This window comes from Panulirus ornatus, chromosome 63, assembly GCF_036320965.1.
Source record: "Panulirus ornatus isolate Po-2019 chromosome 63, ASM3632096v1, whole genome shotgun sequence".
Lineage (NCBI taxonomy): Eukaryota > Metazoa > Arthropoda > Malacostraca > Decapoda > Palinuridae > Panulirus > Panulirus ornatus.
Genome location: NC_092286.1, coordinates 14337533 through 14360913, shown reverse-complemented (window position 1 = coordinate 14360913; position 23381 = coordinate 14337533). Strand labels below are relative to the sequence as shown.

Genomic DNA, 23381 nt, shown 5'->3' with positions numbered 1-23381 from the left:
GTTAAGTGGTGTGATAGCAGTTCTGGTATGAGGGATTGACTAATAGTGATGGGTGATATAGTTGCAAGAGTGAGTGATGTGGCAGTTGAAGGTATATAAAAGAGGAATGGGGTACCCAGGGTGAAAAGAAATATGGAACTTTTTGTTGAACTGTGTGCAGAAAAGAGATGTTTGGGGGTACCTGGTTTAGAAAATGGACTTTCATAGGTATATGTTGGGGTTTAATGGTGAACAGGCATGATTGGATTATGTATAAATTGATTGGCCTACTAAGGAGAGATTCTTGGATGTAAATGAGCTAAGGGGAGTAGTTAGTGGGATATTTGATCACTTCTTTGTGGAGACAAAGTGGAAAACTGCTGTGATTCAGAAAGAGAGGTATATGACATCAGTGAGAAAAGAGTGGTGAAAGATGTTTGTATGAGGAGATACTAACAGGGATTAGGTTAAGAATGGCAGAAGATGAGAGTAAGTAAAGCTAAAGGATTGTGTGAGAAATGGAAGGTATTAGGGAAGCACTGCTTACATGTGCAAAAGTTTGTGGTGAGTGGAAGGTGAGATGTGGGCATGTAAGAAATGATAGTGAATGGTGGGATGAGAGAGTTAAGCTACTGATAAAAGTGAAAAAAGAAGGTTTATAGATGTTAATTCTGGAAAGTAGTGTGAGTGATTGGGAGATGTTCAAGACAAAGTGGCAGGAGATCAAGAGGAAGGTGCAGGCATTAATAAGAGGGCAAAAAAGAGATGTGGTAAGAGAGTATTGGCAAATTTCACTGAGAATGAGAATTGCTCTGGAAAAAGATGAATAGTGTGAGAACAAGAGCAGAAATAAGAGCATCAGTAAGGCGAATAGATGGGGACATGGTTAACTTGTAAAGGAGTAATAAAGGGAAAATGGAATGAATACAGTATTTTGAAGGGCTCTTGAATGTACTCCTAGGATTAGGTAGCAGATGCAGGGTGTTTGGGACATAAAATGAGAGAGCTCTGGTAAAAAAAGAAGAGGTATTGATAGCCTTGCATAAGATTAAGTGTGACAGAGCAGCTGGAATGGGTGTGATTGCAGTTGAAAGTCTCAAGAAAGGTAGTGACAGAGTTGTTTTGTGGTTAGTCAGTATTTTCATTGTATGTATTGTTCTGGGTGAGATTCTTGAGGCCAGTTAGAATTCCTTTATATTGTCTTTGTATAAAGTCAAGTTGGACAAAAATGAATGTTTGAATTACAGTGGTAAATGTTTGTTGAGTGTACCTTGTAAGCTGTCTGGAAGAGTAGTGATTGAGAAGATGGTGGATGTGTGTTTGCTTTGAAGAATCTATGTGAGAAATACTCAGAGAAAGAAAAAGATTTTCTATGTGGCATTTATGATAGGGTTGACACAGATACTTTGTAGAAGTTGCTATGATTATATGGTGCTGGAGGAAAACTTCTAGAAGCAATGACAATATTTTATCAAGAGAGAAAAGCATGTATGCAAGCAGAAAGAGAGGAGGGTTTGCAACTAGGATAAACAATGTGATCATGGCACTTTAACTTGTTTATGGATGGGGTGGTAAGAAAGGTAAATGCGAGGCTTTGGAGAGAGGAGCAGGTGTCCTGTCAGTTTAGTAATTTGGGACCTGGAAGGTGAGTCTGTTGATCTTTGTAGATGACGAAGTTTTAGTGGTAGATTCAAGTGTAAAATTGCAAAAGCATGGATCTTCGTTTGGGAGAGTATTTGAAATAAAGAAGTTAAATGTAATGAGGTTTATTAGAAGCTAAAGACAGGTCTGTTTAAGTGTGAGTTTGAATGAAGTCATCCTGAAGAAAGTAGGGTGTTTTAGATTTCTGGGCAGTGTATAGAACTGTGTGAGCTGAAGTGAACAATAGATTGATTGAGTGAGGGGGGTAAGGTCCTGGGTGTATTGATAAGTGTTGGGGAGGAGAGGTCGCTCTTTATGAATGCAATGATGGATATGTTTTATTGCATACTTGTTCCACTGAGGTAGCTTTTTATGAGTGCAAAGATGGATGTTTTATTATATAGTTGTTCCATTGGTGCTGTATGCATGTGAGTTATGGATGTTAGATGAAAAGATATGGAATTAGGTGGGTGTATTGGGAATGCAATGTCTGACAATGGTATGTTGTGCGAGTAGGGTTGAACAGTTAATTACATGATGAGAGAAAGTGGTGGTAGGAAGTGGAATATGTTTGAGAGAGCTGAACAGATTATGTTGAAATGATTAGATGTATGGAGAGAATGAGTGAGGAGAGACTGTTTTAGAGGATATATGTGTTCAAAGAAGAGGGAACAGGGAGGAGAGAGAGAGTGAGGACAAGATGAAAATATGGATTGAAAGACACTTTGAGTTATATGGGCCTAAACATATAGAAGGATGTGATGCATGCATGAAATGGAGCAAATAGCCACAATGTGGTGTACATTAGACGACATGCTGTCAGTGGAATCTCCCAGGGCTTTTAAAGTAGTCCAGGGAAATCAAAGAAAGATCTGCTGGGCATGGCTCTTGATAGAGGAACTGGTTTCAGTGCAGTGTACATTACTGTTAGAGATTGGATTTGAGCAAATGAATGTCATTTCTTTGTCTGTTCTTGGCACAACTTCATTAATATGGGGAACGGTAATTAGATATGAAAGAATGAAACAAGATAAGTATTGTGTTACAGAATTTCATATTTTTACTCAAAACAGATGGCTTTTTTATTTCTTATTTTTAACATGGAGATTCATCCTATTTTGTCTCAACAGACAGGTGAATTTTGGTTTATAGTCTTATTTCCCCATTAGACTAAACTTCACTTTATATTACTATGGTTACTGTTCTGATTTATTTAAAGCACTTTGTATGTCATGGTTCCCTTCACTGATGTTACCTAGATTCATGAGTTTGACATCAAATGTATTTGAATAGCATTCCAGACCCATGGACAAGTTTCTGTCAGTAAGAAGAATAGCGGTCTTCCTTTGACTGTATGATGTCTTAGCTTTTCTCATTAGAAAAAGTATCCATTTAATTAGTTTTCTTCTCTTGAGTAATGACATTTCATTTGTTATGATTCTGTTTTGCTTAAAAAATGTTTATTCACTGTGAAAGTTCATAAGCGTGAAATTTCTGTGATAAAAGTGTAGTTGCCAAGAGTCCCCCTTTTAACCATCACACTTAGAAATACCTTTTTCCCTTGAGAATAAATTCATTTTTCAGGATGCCTTGGCGAGGTGATACAGACTCCATGATAGATCGCTTTGATGTACGGGCACATTTAGATGACCTTCCTCCACTGTCAGCTTCATCACCAAGGTTAACTGCTGAAGAAGACTGGGAAGAGCGTCAAGCAAATTATGAACGTTATCGCATACTTATACAAAATGACTTCCTGGGCAGTAAGTTGTTATTTTGATGATACTTGTCAAATAGCTCTTTTGTGAGCAATTTAGTAATTTTGGTGCTTCTGGTTAGATGGAATATACAAATTATCTTTGACAATAATTTGAGGTGTAGCAATGTAATGCTCAGAAGTAATGTTGAAAATATTTACCTAGAAGGTTTTTATTATACTAAATTGCCATCTCCCGCGTTAGTGAGTTAGCGCAGGGAGACAGACAAAAGAAAGGCCCAACCCACCCACATACACATTTATGTACATAAACGCCCACTTACACACATTTACATACCTATATATTCCAATGTATACATGCATATATATTTTATTTTTATTTTGCTTTGTTGCTGTCTCCCGCGTTTGCAAGGTAGCGCAAGGAAACAGACGAAAGAAATGGCCTAACCCACCCACATACACATGTATATACATACACGTCCACACACGCAAATATACATACCCATACATCTCAATGTACACATATATATACACACACACACACACACATACATATATACCCATGCACACAGTTCACACTGTCTGCCTTTATTCATTCCCATCGCCACCTCGCCACACATGGAATAACATCCCCCTTCCCCCTCATGTGTGCGAGGTAGCGCTAGGAAAAGACAACAAAGGCCCCATTCATTCACACTCAGTCTCTAGGTGTCATGCAATAATGCCCACAACCACAGCTCCCTTTCCACATCCAGGCCCCACAGAACTTTCCATGGTTTACCCCAGACGCTTCACATGGCCTGATTCAATCCATTGACAGCACGTCGACCCCGGTATACCACATCGATCCAATTCACTCTATTTCTTGCCTACCTTTCACCCTCCTGCATGTTCAGGCCCGAGCACTCAAAATGTTTTTCACTCCATCTTTCCACCTCCAATTTGGTCTCCCACTTCTCCTCGTTCCCTCCACCTCCGACACATATATCCTCTTGGTCAATCTTTCCTCACTCATTCTCTCCATGTGCCCAAACCATTTCAAAACACCCTCTTCTGCTCTCTCAACCACGCTCTTTTTATTTCCACACATCTCTTACCCTTACATTACTTACTCAATCAAACCACCTCACACCACACATTGTCCTCAAACATCTCATTTCCAGCACATCCACCCTCATGCTCACAACTCTATCCATAGCCCATGCCTCGCAACCATACAACATTGTTGGAACCACTGTTCCTTCAAACATAGCCATTTTTGCTTTCCGAGATAATGTTCTCGACTTCCACACATTCTTCAAGGCTCCCAGGATTTTTGCCCCCTCCCCCACCCTATGATTCACTTCCGCTTCCATGGTTCTATCCGCTGCCAGATCCACTCCCTGATAACTAACACTTTACTTCCTCCAGTTTTTCTCCATTCAGACTTACCTCCCAATTGACTTGACTGTACCTAATAACCTTGCTCTTATTCACATTTACTCTTAACTTTCTTCTTTCACACACTTTACCAAACTCAGTCACCAGCTTCTGCAGTTTCTCACATGAATCAGCCACCAGCGCTGTATCATCAGCAAACAACAACTGACTCACTTCCCAAGCTCTCTCATCCCAACAGACTTCATACTTGCTCCTCTTCCCAAAACTCTTGCATTCACCCCCTAACAACCCCATCCATAAACAAATTAAACAACCATGGAGACATCACACACCCCTGCCGCAAACCTACATTTACTGAGAACCAATCACTTTCCTCTCTTCCTACACGTACACATGCCTTACATCCTCGTACACATCCTTACATTCACTGCTTCTAACAACTTACCTCCCACACCATATATTCTTAATACCTTCCACAGAGCATCTCTATCAACTCTATCATATACCTTCTCCAGATCACTAAATGCTACATACAAATCCATTTGCTTTTCTAAGTATTTCTCACATACATTCTTCAAAGCAAACACCTGATCCACACATCCTGTACCACTTCTGAAACCACACTGCTCTTCCCCAATCTGAATTTATTAAAAAAGGGGGTGACTGTATTGTTGACTGGTTGGTAAGGTTATTTAATGTATGTATGATTCATGGTGAGGTGCCTGAAGATTGGCGGAATGCGTGCATAGTGCCATTGTACAAAGGCAAAGGGGATAAGAGTGAGTGCTCAAATTACAGAGGTATAAGTTTGTTGAGTATTCCTGGTAAATTATATGGGAGGGTATTGATTGAGAGGGTGAAGGCATGTACATATATATATACGCAGACATATACATATATACGATATTTATGTATTATTTATCGTACTTTGTCACTGACTCTCGTGTTAGCGAGGTAGCGCAAGGAAACACACGAAAGAATGGCCCAACCCACCTACATACACATGTATATACAGAAACGCCCACACATGCACATATACAAACCTATACATTTCAACGTATGCATACATATGCATACACAGACGTATACATATATACACATGGTTATATTCATACATGCTGCCTTCATCCATTCCTGCCGCCTCCCCACCATACATGGAAAAGGCACCCCCCTCCCCTGTGTGTGTGCGAGGTTGTGTTAGGAAAAGACATCAAAGGCCACATTTGTTCACACCCTGTCTCTAGCTATCATGTGTAATGCACCAAAACCACGGCTCCCTTTCCACATCCAGGCCCCACAAAACTTTCCATAGTTTACCCTAGACGCTTCACATGCCCTAGTCAATCCATTGACAGCACGTCGACCCCGGTATACCACATCATTCCAATTCACTCTATTCCTTGTACACCTTTCACCCTCCTGTATGATCAGGCCCCAAATGCTCAAAATCTTTTTCACTCCATCCTTCAGCCTCTAATTTGTTCTCCCTCCTCTCCTTGTTCCCTCTACCTCCGAAACATATATCCTCTTTGTCAATCTTTCCTCACTCATTCTCTCCATGTGACTAAACCATTTCAATTGTTCTCTCAACCACACACTATTTATTACAACACATCTCTCTTACCCTTTCATTACTTACTCGATCAAACCTCCTCACACCACATATTGTTCTCAAACGTTTTATTTCCAACACATCCACCTTCCACCTTACAACCCTATCTATAGCCCATGCCTCACAACCATCTAACATTGTTGGAACCACTATTCCTTCAAACATACCCATTTTTGCTCTCAGAGATAATGTTCTCGCCTTCTACCACATTCTTCAACGCTCCCAGAACCTTCGCCCCCTCCCCCACCCTGTTACTCACTTCCGCTTCCATGGCTCCATCCGCTGCCAAATCCTCTCCCAGATATCTAAAACACTTCTTCCTCCAGTTTTTCTCCATTCAAACTTACCTCCCAATTTACTTGTCTGTCAACCCTACTGAACCTAATAACCTTGCTCTTATTCACATTTACTCTCGGCTTTCTTCTTTCACACACTTTACCGAGCTAAGTCACCAACTTCTGCAGTTTCTCATTCGAATGAGCCACTAGAGCTTTATCATCAGTGAACAACAACTGACTCACTTCCCAAACCTTCTCATCCACAACACACTGCATAGTTGCCCATCTCTCCAAAACTCTTGCATTCACCTCCCTAACAACCCCATCAGTAAACAAATTATACAACCATGGAGATATCACGTAATCCTGCTACAAACCGACATTCACTGGGAAGCAATCACTTTTTTCCTTCTTGCACACATGCCTTACACCCTCCATAAAAACTTTTCAATGCTTCTCGCAACTTACCTCCCAAACCTTATATTCTTAATACCTTCCACAGAGCATCTCTTTCAACTCTCATCATATGCCTTCTCCAGATCCATAAATGCTACATACAAATCCATTTGCTTTTCATCAGCGAACAACAACTGACTCACTTCCCAAACCCTCTCATCCACAACACACTGCATAGTTGCCCATCTCTCCAAAACTCTTGCATTCACCTCCCTAACAACCCCATCCATAAACAAATTAAACAACCATGGAGATATCACGTACCCCTGCTACAAACCGACATTCACTGGGAGGCAATCACTTTTTTCCTTCTTGTACACATGCCTTTCATCCTCCATAAAAACTTTTCAATGCTTCTAGCAACTTACCTCCCAAACCTTATATTCTTAATACCTTCCACAGAGCATATCTATCAACTCTCATCATATGCCTTCTCCAGATCCATAAATGCTACATACAAATCCATTTGCTTTTCTAAGTATTTCTCACATACATTCTTCAAAGCAAACACCAGATCCACACATCCTCTACCACTTCTGAAACCACACTGCTCCTCCCCAATCTGATTCTCTGTACATGCCTTCACCCTCTCAATCAATATCCTCCCATATAATTTCCCAGGAATACTCAACAAACTTATACCTCTGTAATTCAAACACTCACCTTTATCCCCTTTGCCTTTGTTCAATGCGTGCACTATGCATGCATTCTGCCAATCCTCAGGCACTTCACCATGAACCATACATACATTGAGTATCCTCACCAACCCGTCAACAACACAGTCACCCCCTTTTTCAATAAATTCCACAGCAGTACCATCTAAACCCGCTGCCTTGCCAGCTTTCGTCTTCCGCAAAGCTTTCACTACCTCTTCTCTGTTTACCAAATCATTCTCCCTGACCCCTCTCACTTCGCACACCACCTTGACCAAAGCACCTGTATCTGCCACTCTGTCATCAAACACACTCAGCAGACCTTCAAAATACTCACTCCTTCTCCCTCTCACTTCACCACTACTTGTTATTACCTCCCCATTAGCCCCCCTCACCAACGTTCCCATTTGTTCTCATGTCTTACACATTTTATTTACCTCTTTCCAAAACATCTTATTATTCTCCCTAGAATTTAATGATACTCTCTCACCCAACTCTCATTTGCCCTCTTTTTTGCCTCTTCCACCTTTCTCTTGACCTCTTGCCTCTTTCATTTATACATCTCCCAGTCATTTGCACTATTTCCCTGCAAAAAACCATCCAAATGACTCTCTTCTCTTTCACTAACAATCTTACTTCTTCATCGTACCGCTCACTACCCTTCCTAATCTGCCCTGTACTCATGTACATATTCGTACTTGCTGCCTTCATCCATTTCCTTTGCCACCCCGCCACACATGAAATAGCACACACACACACACATACACACATGTGCACGCATGCTAGGAAAAGATAAAACAGGCCACATTCATTCACACTCAGTCCCTAGCTAAAAAAGGCCACATTATTTCACACTCAGTCACTAGCTGTCATGTCTAATGCACCAAAACCACAGCTCCCTTTCCACATCCAGATAAAATAGGCCACATTCATTCACACTCAGTCCCTAGCTAAAAAAGGCCACATTCATTCACACTCAATCCCTAGCTAAAAAAGGCCACATTCATTCACACTCAGTCACGAGCTGTCATGTGTAATGCACCAAAATCACAGCTCCCTTTCCACATCCAGGCCCCACAAAGCTTTCCATGATTTACCCCAGACGCTTCACGTGCCCTGGTTCAATCCATTGGCAGCACGTCCAACCCAGTATACCATATCGTTCCAATTCACTCTATTCCTTGCACGCCTTTCACCCTCCTCTATGTTTCAGGTTTTGATCGCTCAGAATCTTTTTCACTCCATCCTTCCACCTCCAATTTGGTCTCCCACTTCTTGTTCCCCCTACCTCTGACACATATATCCTCTTTGTCAATCTTTCCTCACTCATTCTCTCCATGTTACCAAACCATTTCAACACACCCTCTTCTGCTCTCTCCTCCACACCCTTTTTGTTACCACATGTCTCTCTTACCCTTTCATTACTTATTTGATCAAACCACCTCACACCACATATTGTCCTCAAACATCTCGTTTCCAACACATCCACCCTTCTCCGCACAACCTTATCTATATAGCCCATGCCTCACAACTATATAACATTGTTGGAACCACTATTCCTTCAAACATCCCCATTTTTGCTCTCTGATATATCATTCTCGCCTTCCACGCATTCTTCAACGCTCCCAGAACCTTCACCCCCTCCCCCACCCTGTGACTTGCTTCCGCTTCCGTGGTTATATCCACTGCTGAATCCATTCCCATATATTTAAAAGACTTCACTTCCTTCAGTTTTTCTCCATTCAGTCTTGCCTCCCAATTGACATGTCCCTCAACCCTATGAACCTAATAATCTTGCTCTTATTCACATTTACTCTCATCTTTCTCGTTCACACACTTTAGCAAACTCAGTCACCAACTTCTGCAGTTTTTCACCAAAATCAGCCACCAGTGCTGTATCATCACTTCCTAAGCCCTCTCATCCGCAGACTGCATACTTGCTTTCCGGGATAATGTTCTCGACTTCCGCACATTCTTCAAGGCTTCCAGAATTTTCGCCCCCTCCCCCACCCTATGATTCACTTCCACTTCCATGGTTCCATCCACTGCCAAATCCACTCCCAGATATCTAAAACACTTCACTTCCTCCAGTTTTTCTCCATTCAAACTTACCTCCCAATTGACTTGACCCTCAACCCTACTGTACCTAATAACCATGCTCTTATTCATATATATATATATTTTTTTTTTTTTTTTCGCTGTCTCCCGCGTTTGTGAGGTAGCGCAAGGAAACAGACGAAAGAAATGGCCCAACCCACCCCCATACACATGTATATACATACGTCCACACACGCAAATATACATACCTACACAGCTTTCCATGGTTTACCCCAGACGCTTCACATGCCCTGATTCAATCCTCTGACAGCACGTCAACCCCGGTATACCACATCGCTCCAATTCACTCTATTCCATGCCCTCCTTTCACCCTCCTGCATGTTCAGGCCCCGATCACACAAAATTTTTTCACTCCATCTTTCCACCTCCAATTTGGTCTCCCTCTTCTCCTCGTTCCCTCCACCTCCGACACATATATCCTCTTGGTCAATCTTTCCTCACTCATTCTCTCCATGTGCCCAAACCATTTCAAAACACCCTCTTCTGCTCTCTCAACCACGCTCTTTTTATTTCCACACATCTCTCTTACCCTTACGTTACTTACTCGATCAAACCACCTCACACCACACATTGTCCTCAAACATCTCATTTCCAGCACATCCATCCTCCTGCGCACAACTCTATCCTTAGCCCACGCCTCGCAACCATACAACATTGTTGGAACCACTATTCCTTCAAACATACCCATTTTTGCTTTCCGAGATAATGTTCTCGACTTCCACACATTCTTCAAGGCTCCCAGAATTTTCGCCCCCTCCCCCACCCTATGATCCACTTCCGCTTCCATGGTTCCATCCGCTGCCAGATCCACTCCCAGATATCTAAAACACTTCACTTCCTCCAGTTTTTCTCCATTCAAACTAACCTCCCAATTGACTTAACCCTCAACCCGACTGTACCTAATAACCTTGCTCTTATTCACATTTACTCTTAACTTTCTTCTTTCACACACTTTACCAAACTCAGTCACCAGCTTCTGCAGTTTCTCACATGAATCAGCCACCAGCGCTGTATCATCAGCGAACAACAACTGACTCTCTTCCCAAGCTCTCTCATCCCCAACAGACTTCATACTTGCCCCTCTTTCCAAAACTCTTGCATTCACCTCCCTAACAACCCCATCCATAAACAAATTAAACAACCATGGAGACATCACACACCCCTGCCCCAAACCTACATTCACTGAGAACCAATCACTTTCCTCTCTTCCTGCACGTACACATGCCTTACATCCTCGATAAAAACTTTTCACTGCTTCTAACAACTTTCCTTCCACACTATATATTCTTAATACCTTCCACAGAGCATCTCTATCAACTCTATCATATACCTTCTCCAGATCCATAAATGCTACATACAAATCCATTTGCTTTTCTAAGTATTTCTCACATACGTTCTTCAAAGCAAACACCTGATCCACACATCCTCTACCACTTCTGAAACCACACTGCTCTTCCCCAATCTGATGCTCTGTACATGCCTTCACCCTCTCAATCAATATCCTCCCATATAATTTACCAGGAATACTCAACAAACTTATACCTCTGTAATTTGAGCACTCACTCTTATCCCCTTTGCCTTTGTACAATGGCACTATGCACGCATTCCGCCAATCCTCAGGCACCTCACCATGAGTCATACATACATTAAATAACCTTACCAACCAGACAACAATACATATATATATATATGTATATATATATATATATATATATATATATATATATATATATATATATATATATATATATATTTTTTTTTTTTTTTTATACTTTGTCGCTGTCTCCCGCATTTGCGAGGTAGCGCAAGGAAACAGACGAAAGAAATGGCCCAACCCCCCCCCATACACATGTATATACATACATCCACACACGCAAATATACATACCTACACAGCTTTCCATGGTTTACCCCAGACGCTTCACATGCCTTGATTCAATCCACTGACGGCACGTCAACCCCGGTATACCACATCGCTCCAATTCACTCTATTCCTTGCCCTCCTTTCACCCTCCTGCATGTTCAGGCCCCGTTCACACAAAATCTTTTTCACGCCATCTTTCCACCTCCAATTTGGTCTCCCTCTTCTCCTCGTTCCCTCCACCTCCGACACATATATCCTCTTGGTCAATCTTTCCTCACTCATTCTCTCCATGTGCCCAAACCACTTCAAAACACACTCTTCTGCTCTCTCAACCACGCTCTTTTTATTTCCACACATCTCTCTTACCCTTACGTTACTCACTCGATCAAACCACCTCACACCACACATTGTCCTCGAACATCTCATTTCCAGCACATCCATCCTCCTGCGGACAACTCTATCCATAGCCCACGCCTCGCAACCATACAACATTGTTGGAACCACTATTCCTTCAAACATACCCATTTTTGCTTTCCGAGATAATGTTCTCGACTTCCACACATTCTTCAAGGCCCCCAGAATTTTCGCCCCCTCCCCCACCCTATGATCCACTTCCGCTTCCATGGTTCCATCCGCTGCCAGATCCACTCCCAGATATCTAAAACACTTCACTTCCTCCAGTTTTTCTCCATTCAAACTCACCTCCCAATTGACTTGACCCTCAACCCTACTGTACCTAATAACCTTGCTCTTATTCACATTTATTCTTAACTTTCTTCTTCCACACACTTTACCAAACTCAGTCACCAGCTTCTGCAGTTTCTCACATGAATCAGCCACCAGCGCTGTATCATCAGCGAACAACAACTGACTCACTTCCCAAGCTCTCTCATCCCCAACAGACTTCATACTTGCCCCTCTTTCCAAAACTCTTGCATTTACCTCCCTAACAACCCCATCCATAAACAAATTAAACAACCATGGAGACATCACACACCCCTGCCGCAAACCTACATTCACTGAGAACCAATCTTTTTCCTCTCTTCCTACACGTACACATGCCTTACATCCTCGATAAAAACTTTTCACTGCTTCTAACAACTTTCCTTCCACACCATATATTCTTAATACCTTCCACAGAGCATCTCTATCAACTCTATCATATGCCTTCTCCAGATCCATAAATGCTACATACAAATCCATTTGCTTTTCTAAGTATTTCTCACATACATTCTTCAAAGCAAACACCTGATCCACACATCCTCTACCACTTCTGAAACCACACTGCTCTTCCCCAATCTGATGCTCTGTACATGCCTTCACCCTCTCAATCAATACCCTCCCATATAATTTACCAGGAATACTCAACAAACTTATACTTCTGTAATTTGAGCACTCACTCTTATCCCCTTTGCCTTTGTACAATGGCACTATGCACGCATATATATTCTTTCACCTCTATCCCCAGGGATAATATACATATATATATATATATATATACATACACACACACACACACACACACACACACACACACACACACACACACACACGCACATATACACACACACACATACATATATATACATGTGAAAAATGTAAGAAACAATTTAGAAAACTGAAACTTCTAGCTTGAAATGAAAAGAAAAATGAATGTCACATAATGGTTCAACCTCTGGCTATGGAAAAAGGAAATGTTTAATTTATTTACACAAACGTCAATAGTAGTTCTCATCAATTTAACCACTGTATCAATAAGCTTCAATGTCTGAGCTACATTTTTTCCAATTTCACTATTTTCTTGTCAAAGCACCATGTATGAAAACTATCACTCCAGTAACACAACTATAAACATTTACTTCCCCTTTAAAAAAAAGTTCTGGGGAAGTCTGTCTCGATACACTGCGGGACACTCTACCACCTGGCGAGGTTTGTGTTGCAATGGTTCTTGATTCACAAACGTAGTAGCATCACTGGTGGGCCAAGGTAGTTCCGTTGGCGAAGAGGAGCTCATGAAACATGTCGCAAAGCATGCTACTGCAGGCAGGAGTGAAGGCTGATGCAAACTGGTATCGCTCTGAATGATGTGATGGGGATGAGATGATCCTCTGACTCACGTCCTAGAGATCCGATCCCACAGAGCGGACGAAGTTGCTTCAGTTGGCGTGGATGGGGTCATCAGAAGTGGTAGAGGATGTGTGGATCAGGTGTTTCCTTTGAAGAATGTATGTGAGAAATACTTAGAAAAGCAAATGGATTTGTATGTAGCATTTATGGATCTGGAGAAGGCATATGATAGAGTTGATAGAGATGCTCTGTGGAAGGTATTAAGAATATATGGTGTGGGAGGCAAGTTGTTAGAAGCAGTGAAAAGTTTTTATCGAGGATGTAAGGCATGTGTACATGTAGGAAGAGAGGAAAGTGATTGGTTCTCAGTGAATGTAGGTTTGCGGCAGGGGTGTGTGATGTCTCCATGGTTGTTTAATTTGTTTATGGATGGGGTTGTTAGGGAGGTGAATGCAAGAGTTTTGGAAAGAGGGGCAAGTATGAAGTCTGTTGGGGATGAGAGAGCTTGGGAAGTGAGTCAGTTGTTGTTCGTTGATGATACAGCGCTGGTGGCTGATTCATGTGAGAAACTACAGAAGCTGGTGACTGAGTTTGGTAAAGTGTGTGGAAGAAGAAAGTTAAGAGTAAATGTGAATAAGAGCAAGGTTATTAGGAACAGTAGGGTTGAGGGTCAAGTCAACTGGGAGGTGAGTTTGAATGGAGAAAAACTGGAGGAAGTGAAGTGTTTTAGATATCTGGGAGTGGATCTGGCAGCGGATGGAACCATGGAAGCAGAAGTGGATCATAGGGTGGGGGAGGGGGCGAAAATTCTGGGAGCCTTGAAGAATGTTTGGAAGTCGAGAACATTATGTCGGAGAGCAAAAATGGGTATGTTTGAAGGAATAGTGGTTCCAACAATGTTGTATGGTTGCGAGGCGTGGGCTATGGATAGAGTTGTGCGCAGGAGGATGGATGTGCTGGAAATGAGATGTTTGAGGACAATGTGTGGTGTGAGGTGGTTTGATCGAGTAAGTAACGTAAGGGTAAGAGAGATGTGTGGAAATAAAAAGAGCGTGGTTGAGAGAGCAGAGGAGGGTGTTTTGAAATGGTTTGGTCACATGGAGAGAATGAGTGAGGAAAGATTGACCAAGAGGATATATGTGTCGGAGGTGGAGGGAACGAGGAGAAGAGGGAGACCAAATTGGAGGTGGAAAGATGGAGTGAAAAAGATTTTGTGTGATCGGGGCCTGAACATGCAGGAGGGTGAAAGGAGGGCAAGGAATAGAGTGAGTTGGAGCGATGTGGTATACCGGGGTTGACGTGCTGTCAGTGGATTGAATCAGGGCATGTGAAGCGTCTGGGGTAAACCATGGAAAGCTGTGTAGGTATGTATATTTGCGTGTGTGGACGTATGTATATACATGTGTATGGGGGTGGGTTGGGCCATTTCTTTCGTCTGTTTCCTTGCGCTACCTCAAAAACGCGGGAGACAGCGACAAAGCAAAAAAAAAAATTATGTATGTATATATATATATATATATATTTATATATATATATATATATATATATATATATATATATATATATATATTTATATATATATATATATATATATATATATATATATATATTTATTATTATATAGATATATATATTTTTTTTTTTTTTGCCGCTGTCTCCCGCGTTTGTGAGGTGGCGCAAGGAAACAGACGAAAGAAATGGCCCAACCCACCCCCATACACATGTATATACATACACGTCCACACACGCAAATATACATACCTACACAGCTTTCCATGATTTACCCCAGACGCTTCACATGTCCTGATTCAATCCACTGACAGCACGTCAACCCCGGTATACCACATCGATCCAATTCACTCTATTCCTTGCCCTCCTTTCACCCTCCTGCATGTTCAGGCCCCGATCACACAAAATCTTTTTCACTCCATCTTTCCACCTCCAATTTGGTCTCCCACTTCTCCTCGTTCCCTCCACCTCCGACACATATATCCTCTTGGTCAATCTTTCCTCACTCATTCTCTCCATGTGCCCAAACCATTTCAAAACACCCTCCTCTGCTCTCTCAACCACGCTCTTTTTATTTCCACACATCTCTCTTACCCTTACGTTACTTACTCGATCAAACCACCTCACACCACACATTGTCCTCAAACATCTCATTTCCAGCACATCCACCCTCCTGCGCACAACTCTATCCATAGCCCACACCTCACAACCATACAACATTGTTGGAACCACTATTCCTTCAAACATACCCATTTTTTTTTTCCGAGGTAATGTTCTTGACTTCCACACATTCTTCAAGGCTCCCAGGATTTTCGCCCCCTCCCCCACCCGATGATCCACTTCCGCTTCCATGGTTCCATCCGCTGCCAGATCCACTCCCAGATATCTAAAACACTTTACTCCCTCCAGTTTTTCTCCATTCAAACTTACCTCCCAATTGACTTGACCCTCAACCCTACTGTACCTAATAACCTTCCTCTTATTCACATTTACTCTAAACTTTCTTCTTTCACACTTTTTACCAAACTCAGTCACCAGCTTCTGCAGTTTCTCACGTGAATCAGCCACCAGCGCTGTATCATCAGCGAACAACAACTGACTCACTTCCCAAGCTCTCTCATCCCCAACAGACTTCATACTTGCCCCTCTTTCCAAAACTCTTGCATTCACCTCCCTAACAACCCCATCCATAAACAAATTAAACAACCATGGAGACATCACACACCCCTGCCGCAAACCTACATTCACTGAGAACCAATCACTTTCCTCTCTTCCTACACGTACGCATGCCTTACATCCTCGATAAAAACTTTTCACTGCTTCTAACAACTTGCCTCCCACAGGGATAATATATATATATATATACATATACATACACACCCACATATACACACACACACACACCTATACATATATATATACATATGAAAAAAGTAAGAAATAATTTGGAAAACTGAAACTTCTAGCTTGAAATGAAATGAGAAAATGAATGTCACATAATGGTTCAACCTCTGGCTATGGAAAAGGGAAATGTATAATTTATTTACACAACGTCAATAGTAGTTCTCATCAATTTAACCACTGTATCAATAAGCTTCAATGTCTAAGCTACATTTTTTTTTTCCAGTTTCACTATTTTCTTGTCAAAGCACCATGTATAGAAATTATCACTCCAGTAACACAACTATAAACATTTACTTCCCCTTTAAAAAAGTTCTGGGGAAGTCTGTCTCGATACACTGCGGGACACTCTACCACCTGGCGAGGTTTGTGTTGCAGTGGTTCTTGATTCACAAACGTAGTAGCATCACTTACATATTTTTTTTTTCTTTTTTTTTTTGTCGGTCTCCCGCGTTTGCGAGGTAGCGCAAGGAAACAGACGAAAGAAATGGCCCAACCCACCCCCATACACATGTATATACATACGTCCACACACACAAATATACATACCTACACAGCTTTCCATGGTTTACCCCAGATGCTTCACATGCCCTGATTCAATCCACTGACAGCACGTCAACCCCGGTATACCACATCGATCCAATTCACTCTATTCCTTGCCCTCCTTTCACCCTCCTGCATGTTCAGGCCCCGATCACACAAAATCTTTTTCACTCCATCTTTCCACCTCCAATTTGGTCTCCCACTTCTCCTTGTTCCCTCCACCTCCGACACATATATCCACTTGGTCAATCTTTCCTCACTCATTCTCTCCATGTGCCCAAACCATTTCAAAACACCCTCTTCTGCTCTCTCAACCACGCTCTTTTTATTTCCACACATCTCTCTTACCCTTACGTTACTTACTCGATCAAACCACCTCACACCACACATTGTCCTCAAACATCTCATTTCCAGCACATCCACCCTCCTGCGCACAACTCTATCCATAGCCCACGCCTCGCAACCATACAACATTGTTGGAACCACTATTCCTTCAAACATACCCATTTTTTTTTTCCGAGATAATGTTCTTGACTTCCACACATTCTTCAAGGCTCCCAGGATTTTCGCCCCCTCCCCCACCCTATGATCCACTTCCGCTTCCATGGTTCCATCCGCTGCCAGATCCACTCCCAGATATCTAAAACACTTTACTTCCTCCAGTTTTTCTCCATTCAATTGAGTGGGAGATGTATAAAAGAAAGAGACAGGAGGTCAAGAGAAAGGTGCAAGAGGTGAAAAAGAGGGCAAATGAGAGTTGGGGTGAGAGAGTATCATTAAATTTTAGGGAGAATAAAAAGATGTTCTGGAAGGAGGTAAATAAAGTGCGTAAGACAAGGGAGCAAATGGGAACTTCAGTGAAGGGCGGAAATGGGGAGGTGATAACAAGTAGTGGTGATGTGAGAAGGAGATGGAGTGAGTATTTTGAAGGTTTGTTGAATGTGTTTGATGATAGAGTGGCAGATATAGGGTGTTTTGGTCGAGGTTGTGTGCAAAGTGAGAGGGTTAGGGAAAATGATTTGGTAAACAGAGAAGAGGTAGTAAAAGCTTTGCGGAAGATGAAAGCCGGCAAGGCAGCAGTTTTGGATGGTATTGCAGTGGAATTTATTAAAAAAGGGGGTGACTGTATTATTGACTGGTTGGTAAGGTTATTTAATGTATGTATGACTCATGGTCATACTTCCCACGTATTCCCTGCGTGTCGTAGAAGGCGACTAAAAGGGAAGGGAGCGGGGGGCTGGAAATCCTCCCCTCTCGTTTTTTTTTTTATTTTTTTTCCAAAAGAAGGAACAGAGAAGGGGGCCAGGTGAGGATATTCCCTCAAAGGCCCAGTCCTCTGTTCTTAGCGCTACCTCGCTAATGCGGGAAATGGCGAATAGTATGAAAAAAAAAAAAAAAATGACTCATGGTGAGGTGCCTGAGGATTGGTGGAATGCGTGCATAGTGCCATTGTACAAAGGCAAAGGGGATAAGAGTGAGTGCTCAAATTACAGAGGTATAAGTTTGTTGAGTATTCCTGGTAAATTATATGGGAGGGTATTGATTGAGAGGGTGAAGGCATGTACAGAGCATCAGATTGGGGAGGAGCTGTGTGGTTTCAGAAGTGGTAGAGGATGTGTGGATCAGGTGTTTGCTTTGAAGAATGTATGTGAGAAATACTTAGAAAAGCAAATGGATTTGTATGTAGCATTTATGGATCTGGAGAAGGCATATGATAGAGTTGATAGAGATGCTCTGTTGAAGGTATTAAGAATATATGGTGTGGGAGGCAAGTTGTTAGAAGCAGTGAAAAGTTTCTATCGAGGATGTAAGGCATGTGTACGTGTAGGAAGAGAGGAAAGTGATTAGTTCTCAGTGAATGTAGGTTTGCGGCAGGGGTGTGTGATGTCTCCATGGTTGTTTAATTTGTTTATGGATGGTGTTGTTAGGGAGGTGAATGCAAGAGTTTTGGAAAGAGGGGCAAGTATGAAGTCTGTTGGGGATGAGAGAGCTTGGGAAGTGAGTCAGTTGTTGTTCGCTGATGATACAGCGCTGGTGGCTGATTCATGTGAGAAACTGCAGAAGCTGGTGACTGAGTTTGGTAAAGTGTGTGAAAGAAGAAAGTTAAGAGTAAATGTGAATAAGAGCAAGGTAATTAGGTGCAGTAGGGTTGAGGGTCAAGTCAATTGGGAGGTAAGTTTGAATGGAGAAAAACTGGAGGAAGTATAGTGTTTTAGATATCTGGGAGTGGATCTGGCAGCGAATGGAACCATGGAAGCGGAAGTGGATCATAGGGTGGGGGAGGGGGCGAAAATCCTGTGAACCGTGAAGAATGTGTGGAAGTCGAGAACATTATCTCGGAAAGCAAAAATGGGTATGTTTGAAGGAATAGTGGTTCCAACAATGTTGTATGGTTGCGAGGCGTGGGCTATGGATAGAGTTGTGCGCAGGAGGATGGATGTGCTGGAAATGAGATGTTTGAGGACAGTGTGTTGTGTGAGGTGGTTTGATCGAGTAAGTAACGTAAGGGTAAGAGAGATGTGTGGAAATAAAAAGAGCATGGTTGAGAGAGCAGAAGAGGGTGTTTTGAAATGGTTTGGGCATATGGAGAGAATGAGTGAGGAAAGATTGACCAAGAGGATATATGTGTCGGAGGTGGAGGGAACGAGGAGAATTGGGAGACCAAATTGGAGGTGGAAAGATGGAGCGAAAAAGATTTTGTGTGATCGGGGCCTGAACATGCAGGAGGGTGAAAGGAGGGCAAGGAATAGAGTGAATTGGATCGATGTGGTATACCGGGGTTGACGTGCTGTCAGTGGATTGAATCAGGGCATGTGAAGCATCTGGGGTAAACCATGGAAAGCTGTGTAGGTATGTATATTTGCGTGTGTGGACGTATGTATATACATGTGTATGGGGGTGGGTTAGGCCATTTCTTTCGTCTGTTTCCTTGCGCTACCTTGCAAACGTGGGAGACAGCGACAAAGCAAAAAGAAAAAAAAAAAAATTGTAAGTAGGAGAGATGGCCAGAGAGTGTTATTGGATTATGTGTTAATTGACAGGTGCGCGAAAGAGACACTTTTGGATGTTATTGTGCTGAGAGGTGCAACTGGAGGGATGTCTGATCATTATCTTGTGGAGGCGAAGGTGAAGATTTGTATGGGTTTTCAGAAAAGAAGAGAGAATGTTGGGGTGAAAAGGGTGGTGAGAGTACGTGAGCTTGGGAAGGAGACTTGTGTGAGGAAGTACCAGGATAGACTGAGTACAGAATGGAGAAAGGTGAGAACAAAGGAGGTAAGGGGAGTGGGGGAGGAATGGGATATATTTAGGGAAGCTGTGATGGCTTGCGCAAAAGATGCTTGTGGAATGAGAAGCGTGGGAGGTTGGTTGATTAGAAAGGGTAGTGAGTGGTGGGATGAAGAAGTAAGATTATTAGTGAAAGAGAAGAGAGAGGCATTTGGACGATTTTTGCAGGGAAAAAATGCAAATAAGTGTGAGATTTATAAAAGAAAGAGGCAGAAGGTCAAGAGAAAGGTGCAAGAGGTGAAAAAGAGGGCAAATGAGAGTTGGGGTGAGAGAGTATCATTAAATTTTAGGGAGAATAAAAAGATGTTTTGGAAGGAGGTAAATAAAGTGCGTAAGACAAGGGAGCAAATGGGAACTTCAGTGAAGGGGGCTAATGGGGAGGTGATAACAAGTAGTGGTGGTGTGAGGAGATGGAGTGAGTATTTTGAAGGTTTGTTGAATGTGTTTGATGATAGAGTGGCAGATATAGGGTGTTTTGGTCGAGGTTGTGTGCAAAGTGAGAGGGTTAGGGAAAATGATTTGGTAATCAGAGAAGAGGTAGTAAAAGCTTTGTGGAAGATGAAAGCCGGCAAGGCAGCAGGTTTGGATGGTATTGCCGCGGAATATATTAAAAGAGGGGGTGACTGTATTGTTGACTGATTGTTAAGGTTATTTAATGTATTTATGACTCATGGTGAGGTGCCTAAGGATTGGTGGAATGCTTGCATAGTGCCATTGTACAAAGGCAAAGTGAATAAGAATGAGTGCTCAAATTACGTAGGTATAAGTTTGTTGAGTATTCCTGGTAAATTATATGGGAGGGTATTGATTGAGAGGGTGAAGGCATGTACAGAGCATCAGATTGGGGAAGAGCAGTGTGGTTTCAGAAGTGGTAGAGAATGTGTGGAGCAGGTGCTTGCTTTGAAGAATGTATGTGAGAAATACTTATAAAGTAAATGGATTTGTATGTAGCATTTATGGATCTGGAGAAGGCATATGATAGAGTGATAGAGATGCTCTGTGGAAGGTATTAAGAATATATGGTGTGGGAGGCAAGTTGTTAGAAGCAGTGAAAAGTTTTTATCAAGGATGTAAGGCAAGTGTACGTGTAGGAAGAGAGGAAAGTGATTGGTTCTCAGTGAATGTAGGTTTGTGGCAGGGGTGTGTGATGTCTCCATGTTTGTTTAATTTGTTTATGGATGGGGTTGTTAGGGAGGTGAATGCAAGAGTTTTGGAAAGACGAGCAAGTATGCAGTCTGTTGTGGATGAGAGAGCTTGGGAAGTGAGTCAGTTGTTGTTCGCTGATGATACAGCGCTGGCGGCTGATTCATGTGAGAAACTGCAGACGTTGGTGACTGAGTTTGGTAAAGTGTGTGAAAGAAGAAAGTTTAGAGTAAATGTGAATAAGAGCAAGGTTATTAGGTACGGTAGGGTTGAGGGTCAAGTCAATCGGGAGGTAAGTTTGAATGGAGAAAAACTGGAGGAAGTAAAGTGTTTTAGATATCTGGGAGTGGATCTGGCAGCGGATGGAACCATGGAAGCGGAAGTGGATCATAGGGTGGGGGAGGGGGCGAAAATCCTGGGAGCCTTGAAGAATGTGTGGAAGTCGAGAACATTATCTCGGAAAGCAAAAATGGGTATGTTTGAAGGAATAGTGGTTCCACTTATGTTATATGGTTGTGAGGCGTGGGCTATGGATAGAGTTGTGCGCAGGAGGGTGGATGTACTGGAAATGAGATGTTTGAGGACAATGTGTGGTGTGAGGTGGTTTGATCGAGTAAGTAATGTAAGGGTAAGAGAGATGTGTGGAAATAAAAAGAGCATGGTTGAGAGAGCAGAAGAGGGTGTTTTGAAATAGTTTGGGCACATGGAGAGAATGAGTGAGGAAAGATTGACCAAGAGGATATATGTGTCTGAGGTGGAGGGAATGAGGAGAAGTGGGAGACCAAATTGGAGGTGGAAAGATGGAGTGAAAGAGATTTTGAGTGATCGGGGCCTGAACAGGCAGGAGGGTGAAAGGAGGGCAAGGAATAGAGTGAATTGGATCGATGTGGTATACCGGGGTGGACGTGCTGTCTCTGGATTGAATCAGGGCATGTGAAGCGTCTGGGGTAAACCATGGAAAGTTGTGTGGGTCCTGGATGTGGAAAGGGAGCTGTGGTTTGGGGCATTATTACATGACAGCTGGAGACTTAGTGTGAACGAATGGGGCCTTTGTTGTCTTTTCCTAGCGCTACCTCGCACACGAGGGTGAGGGGGATGTTATTCCATGTGTGGCGAGGTGGTGATGGGAATAAATAAAGGCAGACAGTATGAATTATGTACATGTGTATATATGTATATGTCGGTGTGTGTATATATATGTGAACATTGAGATGTATAGGTATGTATATTTGCGTGTGTGGACGTGTATGTATATACATGTGTATGGGGGTGGGTTGGGCCATTTCTTTTGTCTGTTTCCTTGCGCTACCTCGCCAACGTGGGAGACAGCGACAAAGCAAAATAAAAAAAAAAAAAAAATATATATGTATTATATAGATGCATCCTGCGGAATTTTCTGTTAAGTTTCTGATTAAGATAATCTTTATAGTATTGTTGTTGCTGAAGACATCTGTAGAGTGTCATGTAGAAATTTTTTTTTTTATACTTTGTCGCTGTCTCCCGCGTATTGCGAGGTAGCGCAAGGAAACAGACGAAAGAAATGGCGCAACCCCCCCCATACACATGTACATACACACGTCCACACACACAAATATACATACCTACACAGCTTTCCATGGTTTACCCCGGACGCTTCACATGCCTTGATTCAATCCACTGACAGCACGTCAACCCCTGTATACCACATCGCTCCAATTCACTCTATTCCTTGCCCTCCTTTCACCCTCCTGCATGTT

General features: G+C 42.3%; 1 protein-coding gene across 1 annotated transcript in view; it reads left to right on the top strand.

Moving 5' to 3' along the window:
- The window catches only part of LOC139745921 (uncharacterized), a 199283-nt gene that overhangs the window by 17352 nt on the left and 158550 nt on the right, over positions 1 to 23381 (top strand). The window contains exon 4 of the mRNA XM_071656597.1: positions 3205 to 3383. Within this exon, the coding sequence (XP_071512698.1) occupies positions 3205 to 3383 (179 nt within the window). The remainder of the gene's footprint in view (positions 1 to 3204; positions 3384 to 23381) is intronic.